Below are 22634 nucleotides of genomic sequence, written 5' to 3' on the forward strand. Positions count from 1 at the left end.
ACAGCATTGTAGGGAATGATAGATTTGATTAGCATTAAGGTTACTCCTTTTTTTTCCAAGATCCTGTTTCAGTCATTTATTGACTCTTCAGGAAGAGCTATATTCTTTTCCAACTGTCTGCTTTAGGCTGTCCATTTTAATTTGCTTGATGAGTTCTTGCATGAGCAAGAAATGGGTTTGGACTACTCTCTGAAGTAACAGTAGTCATTTAAGGTACTATTTTGGTCCTGTTGTTTTTCCCCCACTATTTTTTTTTCATTCTGTATAGGGTGGGCAGTAATCTGGAATAATCTGGTGGAGGAGACCTTCTTTTGCCTTTTATGTTGCAGTACTTTGAAGCCATGTCATAAACTAAGGAGGGGTGGCATGTATAGAGAAACATTTACATATGAATGTTCCCACAAAGAGCGGGAGCCCCTTCTGCCCCATGACCTGACGCTCTCTTCATACCTGCCCATAATGTGTTGTGGTCTGCTTTATTGTTGTGGTCTGTGCTGGGTGTAATCTGGATTTGCATCTGAACACTCCTGCAGCATCTAGAGTGTGCAGGAATTCTGGAACCTGAAAATCTCATGTTGAAAACCCCATTTCCTGCACAGATACTTTTAACCCTAAATTTCTAGTTCTCCCATTCACTTACACAGTGCATTGCTTCCCTCGTTACTTTATAAATACCTTCTGAAAGCTAGCATGTTCATATCTTTGAATCATGATAACATAATGTAATGATAATAACTTTATAATGGCCAGTGAGAAAGGAAATGATCCTTCATCTTTTAGTAATACCTGGTAAATAAAAGGAGAACCACTTGCCAAGAAGGAGGGTATGGAAAGACATTCAGCTGTTCTTAGACAGAACATTTCTCCTGAAAGAGAGAGGTGTCCCTTGTATAAAACAATATTCTTCATGTGTACATCTTGGCATGCACTGTATTGTATGGTAAATATTTTACATGATGAAATATATGTGGGTTGATATAATTTTGGAACTTTGTGTGTTTAAAACCATTTTGATAATATGACTCAGTGAAGATCAGGCACGTGGAGAAAAAAAGCTATATGAAAATAAAATACGGAAATACAAATGCAGTCTTGTCAATTAAATTGTAATTCTTTACAAATTGGAAGCCATCTTGATAGTTTTTTCAACTACTGCTAGTAATAGAGTACCAGAAAGGCTCTTTCCATAAACTGAGAACGAAATTATTTTAAACAATTACTCTTTCTATCATTAGCTGATTTTTAAATAAAATTTATCTACTACAGACTCCCTTTATCCAGCAGCTTTCTATTAAATGAAATAAATCTATTTCATTCTTCTTCTAGAACTGGTTTTAAGCAAAATATTTTAAGGCTTTTTGTAAAGCAGTAGAGTTATGTTGATTTCACTGAATTTTGATCGATTTCTTTAGACCTTGAAATAATTCCAGATCTGCAGTGTTTAATTATGAGATATAAAGATACCTAAATCTGTACTATGTTTTCCTAGGAAAGAGAAAAATAATTTTCCAAGGTTCTGCAAAATCTTCTGAAATGTTATTCTTATAGCCTTTGGAAGTCATGATTTAAGTAATAGAGGATCATTAATCTGCAGAAACCTATTACAGCAGCTATCGATCCATATACCTTGGCATAGTGTAAATGTTTTTATATAAGAAGCTATTGTTTATCTGTGGCTACAGTAAAAATAATACATGAAATTATTTTCAAAGATATCAAGTGTCCTCCGAGGGGTGAGGGGGGAAGCAAACAGAAAATTTGCATTGGCAAGAGATTCCAAATGTACTGACTGCTGGTTGATGCCACTTGTTGAATACAGATTGACTAAGTAGCTGTTAGTGTGTATAAGCTGACCTGATAATTACAAAAACTAATTAGGTAGCTTAGTACTCAGGTGGCAGTGAGTCGTGGCATGTCAGTATTTTCAGGTAATAAAAATGAAGCCCCATGTCAGAGGAACAGATGCAGAAGCAAGAGGATAAATGAAAGAGTAGCAAGTCTCTAAGACCAGATGGCATATATCTAAGATTCAGAAAGTGTTTAAGAATGAAGCAGCTGAACTGCTGTAAAAAATAGACACTCTCATTAAAATTAGTTACTATGCTAGAAAAGTAGAGCAAATGTACCTAAGTAAAAAACAGCTTGCAGAAGAAGCCCTGCAGTTAATGATCCATCATTATATCCCTGGAACTAGAAAATTTGTTGGGAAAAAAGCATTAACCCACCTCAATGAACATGGTAGGACAGAAACAAACAGGGCTTCTATTGAAAAAAAAAAAAGGTATTTCCTAATTAAGATGTTGGTCTTGTATGTTTATACAGGTCTTCTGGCATTACTAATAAAAAACTAATTCTTCACTGCTGCCCTCTGACAGCATATAGGTACCTCCTGATTAGATGCCAGGTTTAAAAATTTTGTGGATGGGCTAGAAGCAGAGTTGTCTCTAATGATGGGTTTGAGTGGTTTGGCAGAAAATATTGTACACTTGGGAGTGCTTGAGGGCAGCTGCTATAAAGAAAAAAGGGATAGAGTATTTTTTGGCAATGGGCTGAATGTGAGAAAAAGATTCTTCTGTCCTCAGTAAACTCTGTATTTGAAGAATTTTGCATGTCAATGTGAACATTTGTATGGAACTAGGTATCTTCTGAAAAATTACCACAAGGATGTGTCTCAGTTTATATAGGTTCAAAAAGGACCCATGCTGTACATTTCTGCAAACTTATTCAATGTCCTGGGAGCTAAAAGGTTCTCAGGATTTTGCAACAGTCTTCCGTATTCTTTGGGGAAGTGGCATCTGGGTTCATTAAAGACCAAAGTTGTGCTACAGATCTCACCAGCTGCTGGGATTTCTGCTGCAAGAAGTCATTCAGGCCAAATATATAAATCTCACCCAAATGGATTACATATCTGATCTTTGGGTCAAGTTCTCAGATAATATCACATCAGAATACACTATGCATCAAAAACTGTGGTGAGCCTGGGTTGAATTTCTCATATGGGTTAGTTTGGACTGAAAGTCTAGTAAGTTCAAGTCTGTACAAGAAAATGAAGTCAGTACTGCAGTCTAGCCCATGTGCATGTATGTACTTATATTTTTAAGAGATTTATGCTGGTATAACACAAGGAGACCCATAAAATGGCACCATTCCTTCTGCTCTATTTTGATGTCTCATTGTTTCCTGAGAGGCAGTGGAACAGACTCAAAAGACTCTAATGTTAATACAGCCACCATCCCTGTAATAGCAGAACTGCTGGAACTTCTTTTTTTATCTGATCAGCGTGTTTCAGTGTGTCCCATTTCAATATCTATTAATTTTGAATTCCTTATCTGTTAACTTGCATGTATAATGCAGTAATCTGTTTAATAACAACATGTCTACATCTAAGAAGTGTCAGTCAAAAGATACAGTCAATATTAATGATATGTTCAAAATCCTTATTTTGTAGAGAAAATATCTATACTGGATAAAATGTTATAAGATATATGAAAAACAGTCCAGACAAAAGCTGACCATCTAAGTACTCAGCTAAGACATTCTACATACTTTATTAATATCAGTCTTGGAACAGGGTTTTTCCTGTGATTTGGGTGAAGATGCTGTGGACTCAGAGCAAAATTGGCAAGTTACCCTCAGAAACTGCATTAATAAAAGAGTATTGAGTACCTTTTCAAACTTTTTACAGTCTAACCAGCACTACTGTGGCCCTGACCCTAAACAAAGTTGATGAACTACCAAATTTTTACTAGATGAAAGAACAGTTATTTTATATAAAACAAGTCAGTGACTGCAAATAGGAATGAGTCACAGAAAAGCTCTTAGGAAAAAGCGTACAGTCAAGTGAAATGGAATATTAAAACATTCACTGATGTTAGTTTTTGACTAATTTTCTCCGTAAAAATGCCTGCACAAGAGATAGCAAAAGGTTGCAAGAGATAGTAGTAATACTGTGCTACCAAAAAGCAATGTGGGCAATGAAAAAATTTAAACAGCCTCATTTTTTATGAGTGTTTGTGCAGGAGTAGTTATTGGGGAAAACAAAATGTAACCGTAGGTGGAATGGGCCAGACAGGTCTGACAGTTCTTGGCAGACTCCACTTGCTAATTTACCAGTTTGTAACATTAGGATATGTAGGATTAAGGTGTGTGGAATTCAGAGCTTCTTGTCCAGATAAGATAACTAATCTTTCTGAAAGCAATACAGTAAGCCAGATATGAGAGACTTCCTGTGCTTAGGGTCATCAACAAAATAGTCGATACTTGTATTAAATTTCAAACTTCATGCCACACATATTCACAACATGATACCACATTGTTGACCAACTGTACCATGGGAACATTACTAGCCAATTTTTACCTTAGCCATCCTAATCTTGCACCCTTAGATCTTCCTAATGTGAGCCTCACATGACTTGCATGTTGACACAATGCATCGACTCATGTTTCTCTGATACTAAGCCAAAAAGATTCCTTATATTGCTTTTGTTTGATGGGATTTTATTGCTGACAATCTGATCAGCCTATGCAGCAACAAGTCTTATCGGAAACAGCTTCTACAGAAGGAGAGGAGGAGACAAAAGTAAGCAGGAGATGATCACAAGAAAACAACAGGGGTTTTGTACTTGGAAAAGAAGCATTTGCAGCTTCTTCCCTAAACAAAGGGTTTAGGGCAATGGTGAAACAGCAGGAGTTGGAAACTCTTGTGTGATTATATGGCTCCAGAGAGCCCTCTGGAACACTACAGCACTTCTCTCTGAATACCCCTGTCAGTGTCATCTCAGACTATAGGGGTTTGTTCTTTTCAGGACAACAAAAGAAAAAAAAATTAAAAGATAAAAAAACATCTGAATCTGTTGAAGATCTGTTTCCACATGTCCAAGATTCTTGGGTTTCAAAAGTAACTGTCTCTTTCAAGGTATCAACTCAGTTTTGAAAGGAGATGGACTAGGACAGAAAGAACCAAGGTAAACAAATGAGTTCTTTCTTGAAGGATGGTTTCTTCCCTCTGGGCTCTTGGCCTTCTGGCGTTGTGTCAAGAGATCTGTTGTCTCTACAGTATTCCTATTATATTTTCTTCTTTAGTACAGAGTGGTTAAGTGTCAAGCTGCAAGAAGTTTAGAGTTGTAGGCTTATTAGAAAATCAAGGATTATTGTAATTTATTTTCGAAGCACACTTTATGCATATGGTTTCTAAATTTATCTCTCCTATAATGTTACGTTATTTTAAAAATACAGCATCCAAGTATACCTAGTGGAAGGGCAATTTGGCACACAGTCCAACATTATTTCATAAGATATTTTAAAAGTAGTGTGGTCACAAATACCATTTTCACAAGTGCCCGTTGATTCTTGAAGTTTGTCTAAAGTTGCAGTTAAATGTCCATGTATGTTAGCGGGATGTGCACACGCTTGGTACGATGAAAAATTGAGTTCTTTGTCCTAGGGAATGAAATATTTGGATAGTCACATTTGAACAATTTTGCCCAAAATGCAAAATTTTGCATATAATCTGTAATTCTCTATTATTAAAATAGTGGACTTTTCCCAGAAAAACTTTACATGGCACTGAGCAGAAAGGAGTGGTAAGAAAATAGACTGGGGGGACTTCTAACTCTATTGCAGGTTCTGATATGGAATGGAGTGAAAGAAATAACAAGTATTTTATATAAAGCACTCATCTCTACACAGAAAAATGAAATAATAAGTGGTATCTTGTGATTTATTGAGCACAAGTGAAATAGGAGAGGCTGTAAAAGAGAAATAAAATCTGAGTGTGCTCTCTGACAATAGTTTGCGAAATCTAGCATGACAGTGAATTTCTTACCTTTGCATTTTCTTCTTCCCCAGATTATAGGAACCCTTGCTTTTCATATATATAGTAGATTGAGTCTTCTTACTGTAAATGTTGCTATAGCTTCAAAGTTAAGTGTGTGAATATACAAGGAGATGAGACGCCTGTAAGGAAGGAAGAGAATTAGTGCTATGTTAGCAGAAAACTGAAGAGAAGAATATGAGAAGGAGGCAGATGAAGAAGGTATGAGAGGAGGTGGAGTGCACAATGTAAAATTGTAGTACTGGGGCTGGTCACTGACAAGTTGTGTTTTTTGACAAATTCTAGTGGTATATCCTGAATAATGTATTTAAGCAATGAGACTTTGCAGTGCATGTTCAACTTTACTGTTGGCTAAAGGTGATTCAAGAAAAGTGCTGTGGTAAGCCTGCTAGAGAGTAATGTGAGTATGAGGGGAAATCAAATTTAGGGTTTTTTTCCCAGTTAGCTTGTTCCAGAAGGTGGCAGTTCAGCATAGTAAGGAGGTGGTAGGGAGGGAGGTTTTTAAGATCTTGAGAAGCCACAACCAAGTGTGGTTGCATTAAGGAGTACTGACATTCCTCACTATAGTGTTGCTAAGAACGTGTTCATTACAAAATAGACAAAATAACTGCCTGATCGTAGAAATATATAAGCAATTTCATATATAAATACTGAGCACTTTAGAAAGTTAAGTATCTCACCTTTATCTGTATGGAATATTGAACTACAAAAGCATATGCTAATAAAAATTGGAGGTGGAACAAAAGCCACAGCTTTGGCTGAGAAGCAAAGCACTCAAGGAGTGAGATTCCCCCCTTTTCATGGGATGCCTGCTTAGTCTTCACTCTTTTCCTTTGCACCATCCCATACATAGGCAAGTGAAGAGGAGGCAAAGCACAGCAGGTGTCAACTCACCTGTCAAGGAGGCTTCCTACGCTGGTGGGAAGCTCTAAGCAGCACTGGCTGCAAATCAGGCTCAGAAGATACCAGTGATGCACTGAAAAGAAACTGCACCTATGGCTGTGTTGGGCTTGGGTCAAGGCTCTTGATCAGCCACTGGGAACAAGAGACACTGAGACACTATTTAATATTATTTGTTTTGAGTAACACTTTCTGCTTGCTGTCAGAGTTGGCATGGAAACTGAATCAGCACTCCTTTTGAAAAGAATAGCCCATTCAGAGTGAGGTTAGTCATCAGTGGGCTTACCAGAGGTTCAGGCTGCAGCTGCAGCCTTAAACCTTGCTCATCAAAAGATAGAACCCTCAAAATGGTAACAATCATACTACCCCAACCTTTACTGGGCAAATAAGTGTCTTTTGAGAATGATGAAATCTCATTTGCACTTGGGTGGTGGTGGGTTTTTTAAAGAGGGAAGAGTTAATTATCTGAAATCCACAACAGAACTTTCTTATTTCAAGAAGATGCCATCTGTTTTTATGGATCAGTTTAATTTAAAGAGTTAACACAATTCCCATAAACAATGATGCTTGTAACATTGTGGTGGAAAGTGGCATAATTCTTAAAAGACTCTAAGCTTAGCACTAGGCATCTGTGAACAGTCAAGATGGAAGCCTACACAGCATGCAGAAATTGGCATTTTCGATTACTTCACCTCTTTTGATGAAGAAGATCAAGATATGCTTATTTCTATTCTATTTTATTCCCACACACAAGGGGAGAAGCAAAGAAACGGCTGCTGGTTTTCTATAATGGTGAGGCTGACAAAATACTGATAGATAAATTGCTGCTCAGTGGCATTTCATAAAGCACCTGCTGTGACATCCTCTTTTCAGATGCAAAATGATAAACGTATATATAAATTTGAAAAGTTTCATTTCATTTATAACTTTTGACTCCTGGGTTTTTGTATCCTCAGAACACACACCATGCGTGTCTTCTTCATCGATACAGGAACTGTTTATACTAACTATTTACATTCAAGACTATAGTGCTGTTTCCAAATTGATGAGGACACTGATTTCTTTTTCCTTTGTGTTTATCAAGCAGATAATTTAAGTGAAGCCCTGAAAAAGCTGAAGATAACATCCACTGACAGCACAGCAGATAGCTTGGAGGGATGCTTGGACTGTCTGCTTCAAGCTCTGGCACAAAACAGTAAGTTGTATGGACCTTTCACATTTTAAATCATTTGAGATCAGTGAATTAAAATGTGGCAGAAAGACTGACTCAAGCAGTCGGCTGCTAGATTGGCTCTATTGAGTTTTGGGGGTTTTTAACCCATGTGTCTGTAACATTCCAGTAGCAACAAAGACAGTGACAGGTAAGTACCTGAATATTTAGAACGGCTGTAGTCCATTCCTTTCTCCACAATGAAATAGAACACTTACTTTTTAAATTGATCATTCAAGAAACAAAGGAACAGAAATGGAGAAATAAGCCTCATAACATGGAGAAAAGCTCCTCATAAGGGAGCTGCTGGTTGAAATTCTGGTTGAAAGAGCATAGTTTTCCATTTGTAATGTATTTCTCCTCACACTTCTGATCACAGATTTCTTAATTCCAGGACTTTCAATTAGCAGAACTAGGTTGGATATGCAAACACAGTCCAAGTTTGATATGTAGTATGTAACAAAAATAACATCAGAATGGAACAAGATGTCATTTTCACCAAAAACTTCAGAATGCTTGGCCCACTCCCAGTAGACAGAAAGGTAAAGTTAATGAAGGTGACAGTTTATAATACTTTTCCTAGTTTAAGTTTCTTAGTGCTTCAGATTGTGGCAGAAGAAAAATATGTGTATAATTTCAGGTTGAAAAACTTCTCGGGATAGGTACAAGCTGTGATTAAAACTTCTTTATTTAAAAAAAGAGTTAGTCCTCTGGAAATATCAGTGCACTCAAAAGTACAAACTATTGATAGGTCTTGTTTTTTTTCACATGATGGTATTCTACAAATCAAAGCCTTTTGGATTACTTGGTGTAAAATACTTGATGAGGATTTTCACAACTGAATATAAGCACCATCCAGATCAAGTCAAAAATGGATTATAACAGCGTCTGCATTTAATAGTAGTCCGTTTTCAATTCTCATTATTTTAGAAGGAGATTATCAGCCAGAAAGTAATAAAATATTTAAGGTATAGATCAATCCTTTTTTTGAAGATTCTGGATTTATTTATAAGGTATATCCAATACTTTAATCCAACCTCCAATTGGATTTACTTCCACTACTTTTAAGCCTAATACTTAAACAATAAGTACTAATAAGAAGATCATATGAAAAGTGACAACTTACTCGTGTAAATAACAGAGTTTGCTATTTTGCCTATGAAGATCACATAGCTGTGTCAGAGAACAAGTCTGGCAGATGCAAAATAATTTTACTAATGTACAGCAAACATACTGATGCTTCCTTGCAACCAGACTCTTCTGTCTCAGTCTAGGGCTTTGCTCTTCCTTCCAAAATCTTTTCTCTTCTAGATTCATAGCTGCCAGATCAGATAAACAGATTGTTAGGATTTTGACCTCTCTCTTTGGGGTAGTTCTAGAAAATTTATTCTCTGCATAATTTCCCATGCTCTATGTATGTAAGTCAGTGACATAGATACAGCCCTGCTGAGCTGCCCTATGATACACATCTCCATATATTTGCATTTGCCCAAGATTGAGGGCAACTGAAATAATGCACTGAAAATTAGATGGGTCAGATAGGAGAAGTTTTTTTAAACAGCTTGCTGGTAATTTAGGAACCAGTAAGTATATCAATTCTGTTTCAAGGGAACTGGACACTTCCATACCTAAGTTTTGCCAAGCCTCTTTAGACAATGGGCTTTAGTTATCAGGGTTGTCTGATGATTTGGAGAACAGACTTCTGGATTGAGATAATTTATGAGAACAGCAATACATTCAAAAGGCTTCAGAGATTGAGGTAAATTGCATATAATAGACTGATTCAACAAATAGAGAATCAGCTTTCTAAACACTTTCTCATAGCTCCCATCCATCCACTTAACATTTTAATATGGATTTGGCTGATTGATTTTTAATTATAGTGTGTATTATCATATATACAATACCTAGTTATGAGAGACACACTGTACCTTTGTGTCTGTGTATAAATTATTACACAATGAGAAATCAAATTGTTTATATAAAAGTACACATTAATTGTAATGCAGAAATCATTTAAATAATATTTTGCAAACAGTTATTCTGCTCTCTCTTTTAGTATATTTCCATGTGTATGATTAAATTAATGAAGTATATATTTATATTATAGTTCAGTAAATCATCATATTAATGTGAGAGAAACAAGCCATACAATGAATAGTTTAAGAGAATTTTATAGGACTGTGATTTTGTTGGGAGTTCAAGGTAGTATTGTTAATCACAGAAGTTAAAGTTTTATTCACTGCTTTAAGACTTGGAGATAAAAATATAATTTTATCTTATATAAAATTTAGTACATGACTAATATGCTAATGCAACCCACTCCCATCTACTGCCAGCCGCAATCAGTAGTTAAACCCATTGATACTGCAACAAATTGAGATTTTCAATAAAGGACAACTTCAGTTTTGCATAGTGCATGTACACATGAATGTTTTAGTGACCATTACACCACTATCCATTGGTATCTGCATGCAGCATAGCTTTGTGGCTGCTGCAGAATGTTAAATTCCCTAGTGTCTAAGAGTACAGTGAAAATTGTGGTTCCATTTATTTTGCATACAATCTTTATGTTTTCATTATGCTAAAACATTACTTTCTTCTCATACTTTCTGCTGTATAGAAAGAGAAGACAAAGTTATGATGAATATCATAATTTTTCATTTCTTTCTATGTAATCTGCTGTGTATTCTTTTGTTTTTCACTCTCCTTATCAAAACTGATCTGTTGATAATCCTAGACAAGTGTAATGCCCTGAAACATGATACCTCCTGCCTGACTTTAGGAGTTATTCTGCCATTTGTCAGTCAAATTAAGGTCCATGCACACACACATATGCTATTCTACAGAAGGGTGAGTCAAATACTCAGCTGAATTTGATAACTTCTGGTAAATATTTGGCAAGCCAAATTCAAATCGTTTTAACAACAGTTTGTCTAGGAGACACTTGCATAGCTCTTCACATCTGGGACCTGGGTCTGAAAATCCTGCACAGATGGTTTCCTTAGGAGACATTGTTTTGAAATATATATATATTCCTGTTTATGCAGATATTTTAGTTCTTGTCTGTCACCAGCACTTCTGTCTGAGGCCAGTCATATATGGTCTAGCTTGTGGCACTAGAGAAAACTGAGGGTTTTTTTTCTGAAGATGAAAGAGGCAACAATGACAGAAGAATGAGACATAAATATGCATTAGAATAATGACATACCTCATTTTGTGTGGAGTTCCTTCAGCATTCCCAGTGAAGTTAACTAGCATTTCTGGGGACTTGGCAGCCATAAAGTTGCGGTTACATAAGTCAAGATTCACAGGTAACGTTCTTACATTACCTTTCAGCTCCGTGAATCTACCTCATTCGCATAAACTGAGATTCTGTCTACCTTGCTTCTGAAAGAAAACCACAAATATTTGATCCCTGTCCACCTGCAAGCATTCACCATCTGCTAAACTTCCCATAATTCAGATTTTTAAGGAAAGGCTGAGGTACACAATCCATAAGCATTGTTAGCAGCAAAATACCAGAGCCAGCCATGCACTAAATGAATTACTGACTTATATTAAACCAGGAGGTGAAAGTCATGTATTACATGTGTTTTCTTTTAGCAACTATACATTAAAACAAGTTACTCCATTGTCTGCTCCATATAATTTGGATTAGTTCTATACAGACATGGATTGATGTGTTATTGTCTAGAAAGAATTTTGCTGATCTGGAAGTAGACTGTTTACAGTGACACGGGGTGTAGAATGATCATAACAATCAGGAGAGGCACAAACCTCCTCAAAAGTATGAGTAAGACATGTGCTGAAGAAAATTAGTTTGAAAGATCATATGCTTACATTTCTGGAATGAAGTAAGTGAAGAATAATTGCTTTATTCCGTATCTCGCACCCAAGGAAAATATGGGTATGTACTACTATTGGATATTGGGAACAAATGGTTAATTATCTTGTATAAGGAATTACAAGAGAAAACAATACTGGCCATTATATTCAGTCAGCATATACAAATTTATAGTTGTTAAGAGCCATTTCATAAATACTGTGCCTATCAAAAAAAAGCATTTATCCTAAGATCTCTAAACAAATGTCCACAAGAAAGGACTGCCTGAGAGAAAGGAAGCAAAAAGGAAATAGAGGTTTTCTTTTCAACAGCAGGCTCTCTGGGACATAATTATTGCAGTAACACCAACAAAAAAGTTATTGCTAGTCCAGACATGCTGTGTTTCAGATACAAGAAGTTACAGCAGACATAAATAACCCATTTTGGATAAATGAGAAATCTGAAAAATCTGCTGAGAATGTTATTTTTGGCTCTGCTGTACTCAGCATAAGAAGCTGAAAATGCCCACTAATCCCAGCTTTCGGCACCTGGCTCAGAAAATGTCTGACATGTAGCTGAAGTGGAAAGGCTGGCACATGCATTTGAAATATTTTTTTACATACACTTTTAAGAAGATTAAGAATATGTTTGTGTGAAAAAGTGGTTAAGCAAAATCATAGCAATAAAGATAACCTTACGTGAGAGGGCAAGGCCCCAGTTTTGAAAACGTTGGAAATATTTGAAATAATGCCCTTTATCTTAAAGATGTGGCTGACTAAGATGCCTTATTTTCTACTTGTTGAGCTTTGCTGATACCTAGTAACTCAAGGAACCATCACATGACACATGAAAAATTTTAATTCATGCTTGAAACTGGAAATCTCAGCATTATTCAAAGGCTACTTTAGAGTGCCATTTTTCTTCCCATAATGCACCCAGTTTCATAAGAGTATTTTGCTTTGCCCCAGAATGTATATGCTGGAGCCATGCTTTGTTTAGAATATACTGGCTGTGTTGTATCAGGGAAAATAACATTGTTACAAATTACCTGAGCAATTTCTAGTAAGCTTTTGCCATCACTTCCTGCTGTTCCAGCATGCAGGGACCATGGGCTTATCCCTCCTACCTAAAGCTTCTTGTTCAGGTTTTCTCTTGGGACACATCAGTGGGTTTTCTGAAATGGGTTTGTTCCTATTTGATGGCATCCCAGAGGAGGATGTGTTAGCATCTGGAGTGCTTAAGAAAATCTTGGCTATCTGGAGACACAGCAGATTTCTCACATTCCTTTGTCAGTCGTGAAACTTCTCATTGAATGCCCTAAAACTTTGGTAGGCACCTGCTTTAACAGGCATCTAGTTTTCTCTCTTTAATTATTTTGGTGGATTTCCAGTTCTCACATCCATATGTTTACACAGAGGTTATATTTCAGTTGGAAATTCATTTTATTCTGTTCTTCATAGCCATGGCTTCCATATGTTGTTGAATTTAGTTAGTACTTCTGCTTCCTCTACTTGATGTTTGTTTTTCTGATCTTCCCTGGCCATAGAAAATGGAACAATTCCTCTACTGGAGCAGAAAAATCATGAAGAATTGACAATTTTATAATTCTGTAATTCAGGGCTCAACTAAAAAAAAAAAACCCTGACATTTTAAAATGTATTATTCTTGCTATTAATATCTTTGATTTTTAAAAGAAAAATGCAAGATGTACCTTTTTTTATCTATTTACCTCTTCTTTTTTTTTTTTTTTTTTTGACATTCTTGATAATTTTGTGTACGCACTCTTTTTTATTCATTGCAGAGTCAGGCAGGCAACTGTCTGGTTAACTTGTAACACTAAGTGCCATCTCATTTCAGTGAAGCCTTGTACCTCTTTAGTACACAGAGAATTAAGAAACAGTCATTTCAGCTATTGTTTCCACAGCCCTCTCACATTTGCATGAAAATATCTATCCTCCTGCTCCAAACATAGAAAAAATTAAGTTGTAGAACCTTTTGTCATAGCAGAGTTATTCTAAGGCCCAAACAACTAAAATCACTTTCATTTTTTCCTATTAGCTAAATATTTTAAGCTTTCTCTGTTCCCTTTTGTGGAATGGAGCATGGAGAAAAAGCTCCACATTTCAGAGCATGCTCAAGAAAACATATTCTTAAGCATCAGCACACTAATCTTTCTCTGTTTTGAAGAAATTTTATGAGCAGAATAAGAGTAAAATGATGATACTGTTGTTTCATGCAAGTTGTGGCCAACAAACAATGCTTTCCTGATTGTGAATGCTCGCACAGTATTAAAGCTTAAAACAATAACTGTCTATAGGCCCTATTCTGACCACAGTTGTTTTGTATAAATAAAAACAGAGCTTTCAGCATCCCTGCAGATTTAGTACACTTTACAAAACTGTGACATAAGCACATCAAGAGAGCTTAGCACAACCAAGGGAATAGGCAGTGGTACTAATTGGATTAGTGGCCTTAAAACAACTGATAACTAGTAGAATTAAGTTCACTGACAAATGGCATTTCCCTGCTTTCTTATTCCTCTTTGATCTTTATCATCTCCCTTTCTTCTTAGTAGCAGTCTCCCTTCCAGGAGGATTTTTGATCCTCCTCGGGTGTGCCCTCTAGTGATCCCTGGTATATGTCTCCCAGCTGTGATCTTGGAAGGAGTAGGAGGCCACCTGGTGCCTTAAATTTTAGCTTCCATATTTTTCAGATTCTGTGCTGTCTTGGTGTGTAACTCTGAACTTCATGTTAAGTGTTGGTAAGTTGTCTTCACAGGGTAGGTAGACAAAGGAATCCTTTTCCAGCCTGAGAACCAAGGACAACTGTAGCAAGCCTTAAGCCCAAAAAGCATAAACCACAATGAATTGAAAAGAGCAAGCAGGGAGGATGGGGCTTCATGACCTGAAGCTGTAACTGGATGATTAACCCCAATATGTAAATGGACCAAAATTTATAGAAGTGTGGGACCTCGTGATCGGTCATCCATTTTGTGACCATTTTGGGTCCATCTTGGGTGTAGCCCTGGCCAGGCTCTTGTACTGTCCAAGGTGTATCCTTTCAGGCCTTTTAATAAACACCTGCTCTGTCCAGCCTCTGTTCTAGGTCAGCCTCTCTAGGCATCACACCCATGGATGTATACTCAGACTCAGCAGGCATGGACCTGCATGTTAGTCCTGACATGTAAATGTCTCAGCTTGAACATTCAAACAAGCAACAGACATTTATGGTGTTATCCATGAAGAGGAAATACACAGATGAAAGCTAGAATGTCCTCCTTGAATAAGACTAAAACAAAACAGTATTATTGCTAACTGTCTCCTGAAATGTAGTTATCTGCTGAGATTAAAGTATTCTTTAGGTAGATGGTGTCCTTAGCCTATAACAAAGATTCTAGGACTTTATTATTATTCCTGGTTTGTCTTGGAAGTTACAAAAATATTAAGAGCAGCATTAAGGCATCATAGTATCTTGTAGGACTTGTTTTTTTTTATGTATTGAAGACATGAACTAGTGTCTGTTTAGCTACTTCTAAACCTTGATTCAGCATCTTTGGAATTCAGTGGAGTGGGCATAATGCAGTTAACATCTATTCAAAACAGGGCGGGGAGAAGGAGTAGAAATAAAAAAGGAAGAAATGAAACTAAATGGATGAGTTACAAGGAATACAGTGGAACATAAGATTTTTATTTTAGTGGAAGAAGAGAAATGGCAGAAGGGAGAAACAGATATAAAGATAAGATTTTGTAAAAAAAAAAAAAAAAAAAAAAAAAACAAAAAAACAACATGCTGAATGCATGTACCTGAGTGGCTGGTAGGAAGCAGTCAAACCAAAACCCCACATCTCATAGCAAGAATTTCTAATCTGCTTCTGACACAGATAATCTCTTCTAACAGAGGCAGGGGTTCAAATTTAATTGGGCCAGCTCAGCCAATCAGGCCATTAATCTTACCTGCAAAGATTTCTAGTCAAATGTCCTGCTAAAATTTGGGGATCCTGATGAATATTTTTTAAGAGGGAGTTTTGGCTCAAATACTCTGTTATAAAGTGTTCCTTCTTTTTGCTGAAAAAGGATGTTTGTTGCATCTTAGCTCATGGGCTGTTGCCTTGTCATGATATTGTACACACATAATCCAGAAATGTTTCCTCATTAAGAGCTGTATATAATATATTTTTACAGTATAACTATACTAAATCAAGGTGACTGCTTTTTATTGGACTGTCTCCCAGTAAACTGGCTTACCCTAATGATACTGAATGGTAATCACTGCTGCTTAGTGGGATTATATTTTACATAAATTCCCCTTAATAGTGATGTATTTAGTTAGTGCCAGATAGTTAAATGTTTATCCAAGTGTTAAATTCGAAGTGCTATTCATTGAATACACAATGTGCCAAATAAAGATTAACTATTATATTTTTTTCTTTGCAGAAGGCATCAGTGAATAGCAGTTCCAGATAATAGAATTGACACTTTTTTTTTTTTTAGATTGCCTCTGTATTGCATTTTCAAAAGGCAGGCCTTTTCTTTTGCTTCTGTATTGCATTTCAAAAATGCAAAGAAAAACGCCTACCTTTTACCAAAAAAATTATATTTAGTGATCATGTAATTCACAATTTCAGGTCTGCAGTTTCATTCTTAGCTTTGCCCCAGTCCCTTATAACCTAAAAATGTGATCTTTTTAAGATTAGGTTTACTTTAAGCTACTTTGATAGCACAGCTCACTAAAAATACCAGCAGATTAATAAATTCCTTTACGTGTAGACGTACTCTTTCAAGAAGCAAAGGGTGGAATATCACAGCAGGCATTTCAGCTCACTTAAATGCACTCTTAAGAGATTGCTTGAAAGGAACATGAAACATTTCCTGCATATAAAATGATCAGCTTTCAAATTTTATTTGATAAAAATCAATATAAGCTAAATATAAGTTAATAAGCTAAATCAAATTTGGAGGAGGGATTTTACTCCAGGAAAGGGACCAGCATTTGTTATACATTTTGAAGACCTAAAGCATGAGAATACCCTTTACCCTGCAACCTGTACTAAGTTCAGTCAGTACAAGTAAGAGAGGAGGCAGGGGAAAATGTCCACAGAGACCGAATACAGAACGCAAAGATGTGAGTGTATGACATTTGTACTAAGATGCCAGACAACAAACTTGGCAGCTGAGGCATGGACATCAAACTCTTACAGCAACCTTGCTGCTGAAATGGTTACATCCTGGAGAGGGTGAGTCAGAAAGGGGGAACAGCTCGGATAAATCCACCAGCTATATGCCAGGGCTCGATACTGGATGCAGTTCAGGAACTCAGGGGTGCCAAGCTGCCTAACTTTAGTATTCTGCCTTGTGCTGTGAACTATTCATGGAAGTATATGTGCATGTCTCTTCATTGAAGGCAAAGATGTCACATATTTTTTTACTTCATTGGTACCTGCAATAGGCTATTCAACAGGGAGAATCTCATCCTGAAATTCACTTTTATACTTTGGGTGTAGCTTTTGCAGAATTTAATCATAGGGACTCATGCAGCTAGTTGATTGATAAATCTGTCTCTCCATCTGTCCTTCCTTCCTTGTTAGAGCTGAGATTTTAATTACAAACATCTGTGTACTGTCTCTTTCTTCATTAAAAATAGGAAGTGAAGTTGCCCTGTAGCTGGTGACAGAGACAAAACAGAGCAAACACCATGATGGAAACATTTGTACAGCTAAAGGAGAATCCTCCCTCCTTGCCTAATAGGTGTCTAATTTCAAGGATAACTTTCCCCATGTGAGGAGGAGCATGCCAAAAAGAAATCAAATGTCTAGAGTTATTTTTTATACATAAATTATTATTATTAAAAGACTTCTTTTCCCCTGTTTAAATAACTCTTGGTAATTGGAACAGACTCTTTGGTTAAGGTTTGTTAAGCAAAACTTCCTTATCAGTGGTGCATCATGAGAGCATATAATTTGTTTTTCTGAGCTTCTTAACAATTCACTGGCTTTTGTAGCCAGACTAAAATCTTCATTTAGTGGTTTAAAAATACAGTGGGAGGCTGTGGAGAGAGGGACAATGTTTCTTGAGAGAGGCTGTATATGGAGAGAGCATCAGTGCTTATGCTTTGTCACATGAACCTTCTTACTGTGGTGGTTAGGAGCATGTGTCAGTCCAAAAGATATCCCTTGTTCCCTTCATTCTCTTCCCTTCTGCCTTCTGAAAGAGCAGATGGAAGATTCCTTTCATGATATATGTGGTTTCATTTTTATTTATTCGTGTGTTCATTTTTCTCTTTCTGATGAGACTGCATGTAGGAGGAACATTATCAAGCCAAGGTAAATTTCTGCAGTAGTTCCAGTGGGTTTATAAAACATCTTTGCAGCTAGAAAGATATGCATTTTGCAAAAGAGTATATGGCAAACATGGTTTGTTTAATAAAAAGGACCCTCACAAAGCTGTTTATTCAAAATTCTGTGGTTTGAAGCTCCACAACATGGGAATTATTGCAGTGCTAGCCACCATGACTGTAGGGTTACTAAAAATTGTGTAACTTAGACTCATTGTTCAAAGGGGTTAAGGAATGGTGAGTCTACAGCTTTCTTCTGCTAGCAGGGCACTGCTGAGATATATGCCTTGCCTTTCCCTTCCCCCTTTCTGCCTTTTATTTCACTTGAAGGTGTGTACAAAATAATACAGAGAGGAGAGAGGAGTGAATAGAGAGAAGTGAGATTTCAGAGCAAAGAGAGCTGAGAGGGAAAAGAGTGTAGAATTTTAATTTGAAACACATTAGATTTTTCTCCTATGATTTCTGCTACTTAATTAATCAGTCTGATAGCCACGGTGCTCAGCTCTCCGGCTCTGATCTGTGGCATTAAAGATTTTTCTGCCCACACCCTTAACTACTCTGACCTCAGGCACTGCAAAAACCACAAAAAGCAAGCATATTGACATTTTAATCACTCAGCTATGACATGAACAAGATTTTGACACTACATGATCTAACATACCTTTTGTCTTGATATCAAGTGATACGAGGAAGCATCTAAAGCAGCAGGCTTAACCTTAGAGGGTTTTCACCTCCAATTATGCTGTGTTAGACTCTGTGCAAAAGGGCTGCTTTTAATGCAGCATTATTACAGTCCTACAGTTTCTTTGCTTTAAGACAGGACAGCTCTAGGTGTGGGCTGTTGTAAGCAGACTGAAAATCAGCCTTTAAAAGAAAGCATTTGAAACCACAGATACATCACAGATAGCAAAAGGATTATGAGGTGTGGCACCCTAATGTCAGGCTATATACATTGCTAGGTTTCTTTCAGACACAAATTTAATGGATTTTAAAGGGGATGCAGTTCTGCTAAAGGAATGGTGGCTGTGATTTGCTTTTTGGCCAGTATAGAAACACAGGAGGAGAATATGTGGTAGAGATTTGCCTAGGTCTTTCTTGCTCCTGGAGAATTTTTTCAGTTTACATGCTCCAAGTACAATTGAAATAGCAATTTAAAAGATGACAGCTGAAATAAGTTTTCAAAATAGTTTACTCTCTAATAATTTATTAGGAAGCCCAGAATGAAGCTAGCATGCAGAAGATTGATATCCTTAATAAATAATAACTCTTTAGTGCATACACACAGAGAGTCAGGAAGCCAGGCGGGCTTTCTCCAGCCTCTGAAGAGAACAAATAAAGGCAAGAGTTGAGGGTTGCCTATGCTAAAGCCACTAGCAGTTTCTAATTCTCAGCAAAGCCTACCTTATTTCTCCTAGAGCCAGGGGTACCAGCCCTGTGCCAGCATTGATGTGTGGTCTCCCGGTCTCAGGTTCTGCAGAATCAAAAACAACTGATGGTTTTTACAATCATAGTGAAAATACTGCTACATAAACATGACAATCTATTGTCCACTCCAAAGAATAACACCACACATACTTCCCTTCATTTCTGTTCCTGTGTCCCTGTATGTTTTACATATTTTACAGGACATGTTATGTGAAGCTGAGCACAAAGGAGTCACACACAGGACTGTTCGCTCATGTTTTGTAAGTGAAGCAATTGTCCCATTTGGGCTCTATAAGAAATGCTTATATACCTACAGCTGTACTGAAATCATCTTCAAGACTTCCAGCTTGATATGCTCTTCTACAGACATGCATTTTAACACTTAGTACCTGAACTGAGTGTACAGCTGACTCTGCAGACAAGTAGAGGGTGGTTGAAGATCTTCGTTTGGACTTCGCAGGACAGCCCTGTGCATCATTTGCCTGTTCAGTCTTCCTCCTTCAAAAGAATATAAAAAATACTGAGCAATAATGCTATGTTTAAAAAGGCAATTTTAGGTTTATGAATAAGACATCTTGTTCCAATTAAAATACCCTTCCTTGTTTAAGCATTTCAAAACTCCAGAAAGACTGGTTTCCTGTAACAAAAATATCTGCTAATAACATGTGACTTATTAAATTAATTTGTATATTACAGCACATTCTTTTTTTCTCACCTTCTTTATTAGAACTTTCATATGCTGAACACAGAATCCCTTTCAGATACTAAACAGAGTAATGTACATGAGGATGGAAGAGTAATTTTCCTGGCACATTCTCTTAGGATGCCTTATATGGAGGATCTAATATAAACTACTTGCAAAGATTTAGTGTCATACTGTCATCTCTCTATTTTGAAACTGAATTAATTTGTATATTACACCAAGTGTAAATTGTATGTGTTCTGCAGAGGAAGATCAGTTCTTACTTAGACTTGGAGTAGACAAGCTGAAGCACCCTGTGGCATTTTTTACACCTAAGGCAATTCCTGGCAAAAATGCCTCAGAGAGCACTGTGGGCTGATAGTAGTAATTCTGCCTGATGCTAGAGTAATGTGCCTTTCCCCAAAATAATGATGCTTGAGCACTCACCCAGGGTAGAGTAGAGGTAGGGGTGTTCTGCACTCACTGCTGGTCAAATTAATCCGTCTTCCCTTTTTTTGTTTGACTAGCAAAAGTTTGACATTAGTTCCCAACTGGCAAACAAGAAACATTAGGATTTTGGTTTGAAGGGATGAGTGAATGCCTCTTCTACTGCTTCAGAGTAGCAACAAGTCACTGGTCAGTTTTCATCTGTGTGGTCCCAGGTTAACTGATTTCCCAGTTTCTGAGAGGTCTGTTAGGGCTGTGCTTTTATGGTGCTCACTCGCTTTTCTTAATAAAATAAATCAGGGTATATCTGCTGCACACAACCTGCCTGGAGAAGTATTTAATTTTATTTTCCCACTTCTTGCAGGATATATATAGTTCTACTTATGTAATTTATGCTTTGCACAGTAATGAGTCCATCAACTACAGACCAAAAAAATAGGACTGGATACTGTATATCTCAGCAGCGTGGCAGGACAAAATGCATTAATGTCTCCTGCCTACTAATACATGTTCACACATATCCATATTTTGCATTTTGAATTCAGTACTTTGAGTTTTGAACTTAAGGGAGAGAGAAGCTCTTCCTTAACAGACATCTAAGATGTCTGGACTAGTCTTTAGTCCTGATATGATTTTCTCTAAATTCAGACTTTCATTTTGCATGCCTATGTCCATTGGAAAATATTGCTACTAAGTATATGCTCTATGTCAGAGTTTATAAAAGCTTTGAAATAAGCCATAAGATCTTTTACGTTATATCTTCTGAGAGGTTTTTTCAGTGTATTTCAAAAATTGGCAGTGAATTAGATTGCAAACAGGTTAATAATAATTAGCACTTACATTATCCATGAGATGCTGAGATTACTCTTTACTGATGCCTAATATATTTGTAATCAGATGTCATCACTGACATACTGTAGCTGAGTGGTCCTAGCCAAATACCAACATCCCAAATTGGAATTATATACAGAAATGGGAGGCATAACTGCAGTCCAGACTTGAAGTTCTCTGTTTTCAGTCTGTTTTCTGTCATGTAGACATAACCAGCTCTCAGACACTGAAGCATGTACATACTCTGTGCAAGCCACAAAACCCAAGGGAGTCACTTCTGCCAGGCTTGTGCTGGCTTCTGTTCAGGGGCAGCTTGAGTGGATCTCTCCCACTCTCAGAGGCAGCAGAGTGGTCCTGGGGCTGCCACAAATCAAATTCAATTGCAGCCCTGAGAGTGGGGAAAGGAAGGAGGAAGAGAAGAGAAAGGGTAGAATGTTATTATCAATTTACAGGTGAAGCACAGACAAAGAGTGCTTGCAAACTGAATTCAGATGGATTTGTTTTGCTTTGCAAAAGTCATCAATTGGAGCATCTCACAGTAAACTCTGAAGAATGCAAATAACTTCCCTTATAAATGGTTTAAGAAGTCATGCTGCTTTCTAAAATGATAGCTGCCATCTAGTTGTGCTGTGTGTCACACTAATATTCATCTCAAATAGGCCATTTTTCAAAGCGTTAGCAAAATATGTCAAAGCATCTAGTACCTTATATTTAACTGCAGTTGGATCAAAGTTGGTTTTTGGTTTTTTACAGAGCATTGCTGTTGGCCAGCAATGTTAGGTGGGGCCCTGTTAGGCAGCAGCTGCACAATTCCTCTTACCACATACAGAAAGGGGAAAGCTTTGTCACAAATCTTTGATATCTACTACAGGAAATCCCTTTTCTTTCTACTGAGTCTATACTGGAGCTACTCAGTAACAGAGTAACATAGAAGATATCTAAGTGAGTGTAAGAGGAGTCTACAACCAGGATCATCTTAGCTCTCTTCACCAGTTTCTGATTCCTACACTGCATTAAGCTGTACCCTAAACTGTAAGAACTTTCCCCATCATTCCTTGAACATTTCCAATAATTCATCTCTTGAAACAATGATTCCTTGACTTTTACATAATACCTTTACCTGCTGCATATCACTTTATGACCTTTACTC

At 37.0% G+C, this 22634-nt stretch overlaps 1 protein-coding gene across 5 annotated transcripts in view; it reads left to right on the forward strand.

The window, feature by feature from the left end:
• Positions 1 to 22634, forward strand: part of RAP1GDS1 (Rap1 GTPase-GDP dissociation stimulator 1) — a 91614-nt gene that overhangs the window by 24236 nt on the left and 44744 nt on the right. For 4 of the 5 annotated variants that reach the window (XM_053940624.1, XM_053940620.1, XM_053940623.1 and 1 more), the window contains exon 2: positions 7818 to 7928. In XM_053940624.1, the coding sequence (XP_053796599.1) occupies positions 7818 to 7928 (111 nt within the window). The remainder of the gene's footprint in view (positions 1 to 7817; positions 7929 to 22634) is intronic. The other variant, XM_053940621.1, reaches the window with a different exon arrangement.

The sequence above is a fragment of the Vidua chalybeata genome, chromosome 4 (genome assembly GCF_026979565.1).
Source record: "Vidua chalybeata isolate OUT-0048 chromosome 4, bVidCha1 merged haplotype, whole genome shotgun sequence".
Taxonomy (NCBI): domain Eukaryota; kingdom Metazoa; phylum Chordata; class Aves; order Passeriformes; family Viduidae; genus Vidua; species Vidua chalybeata.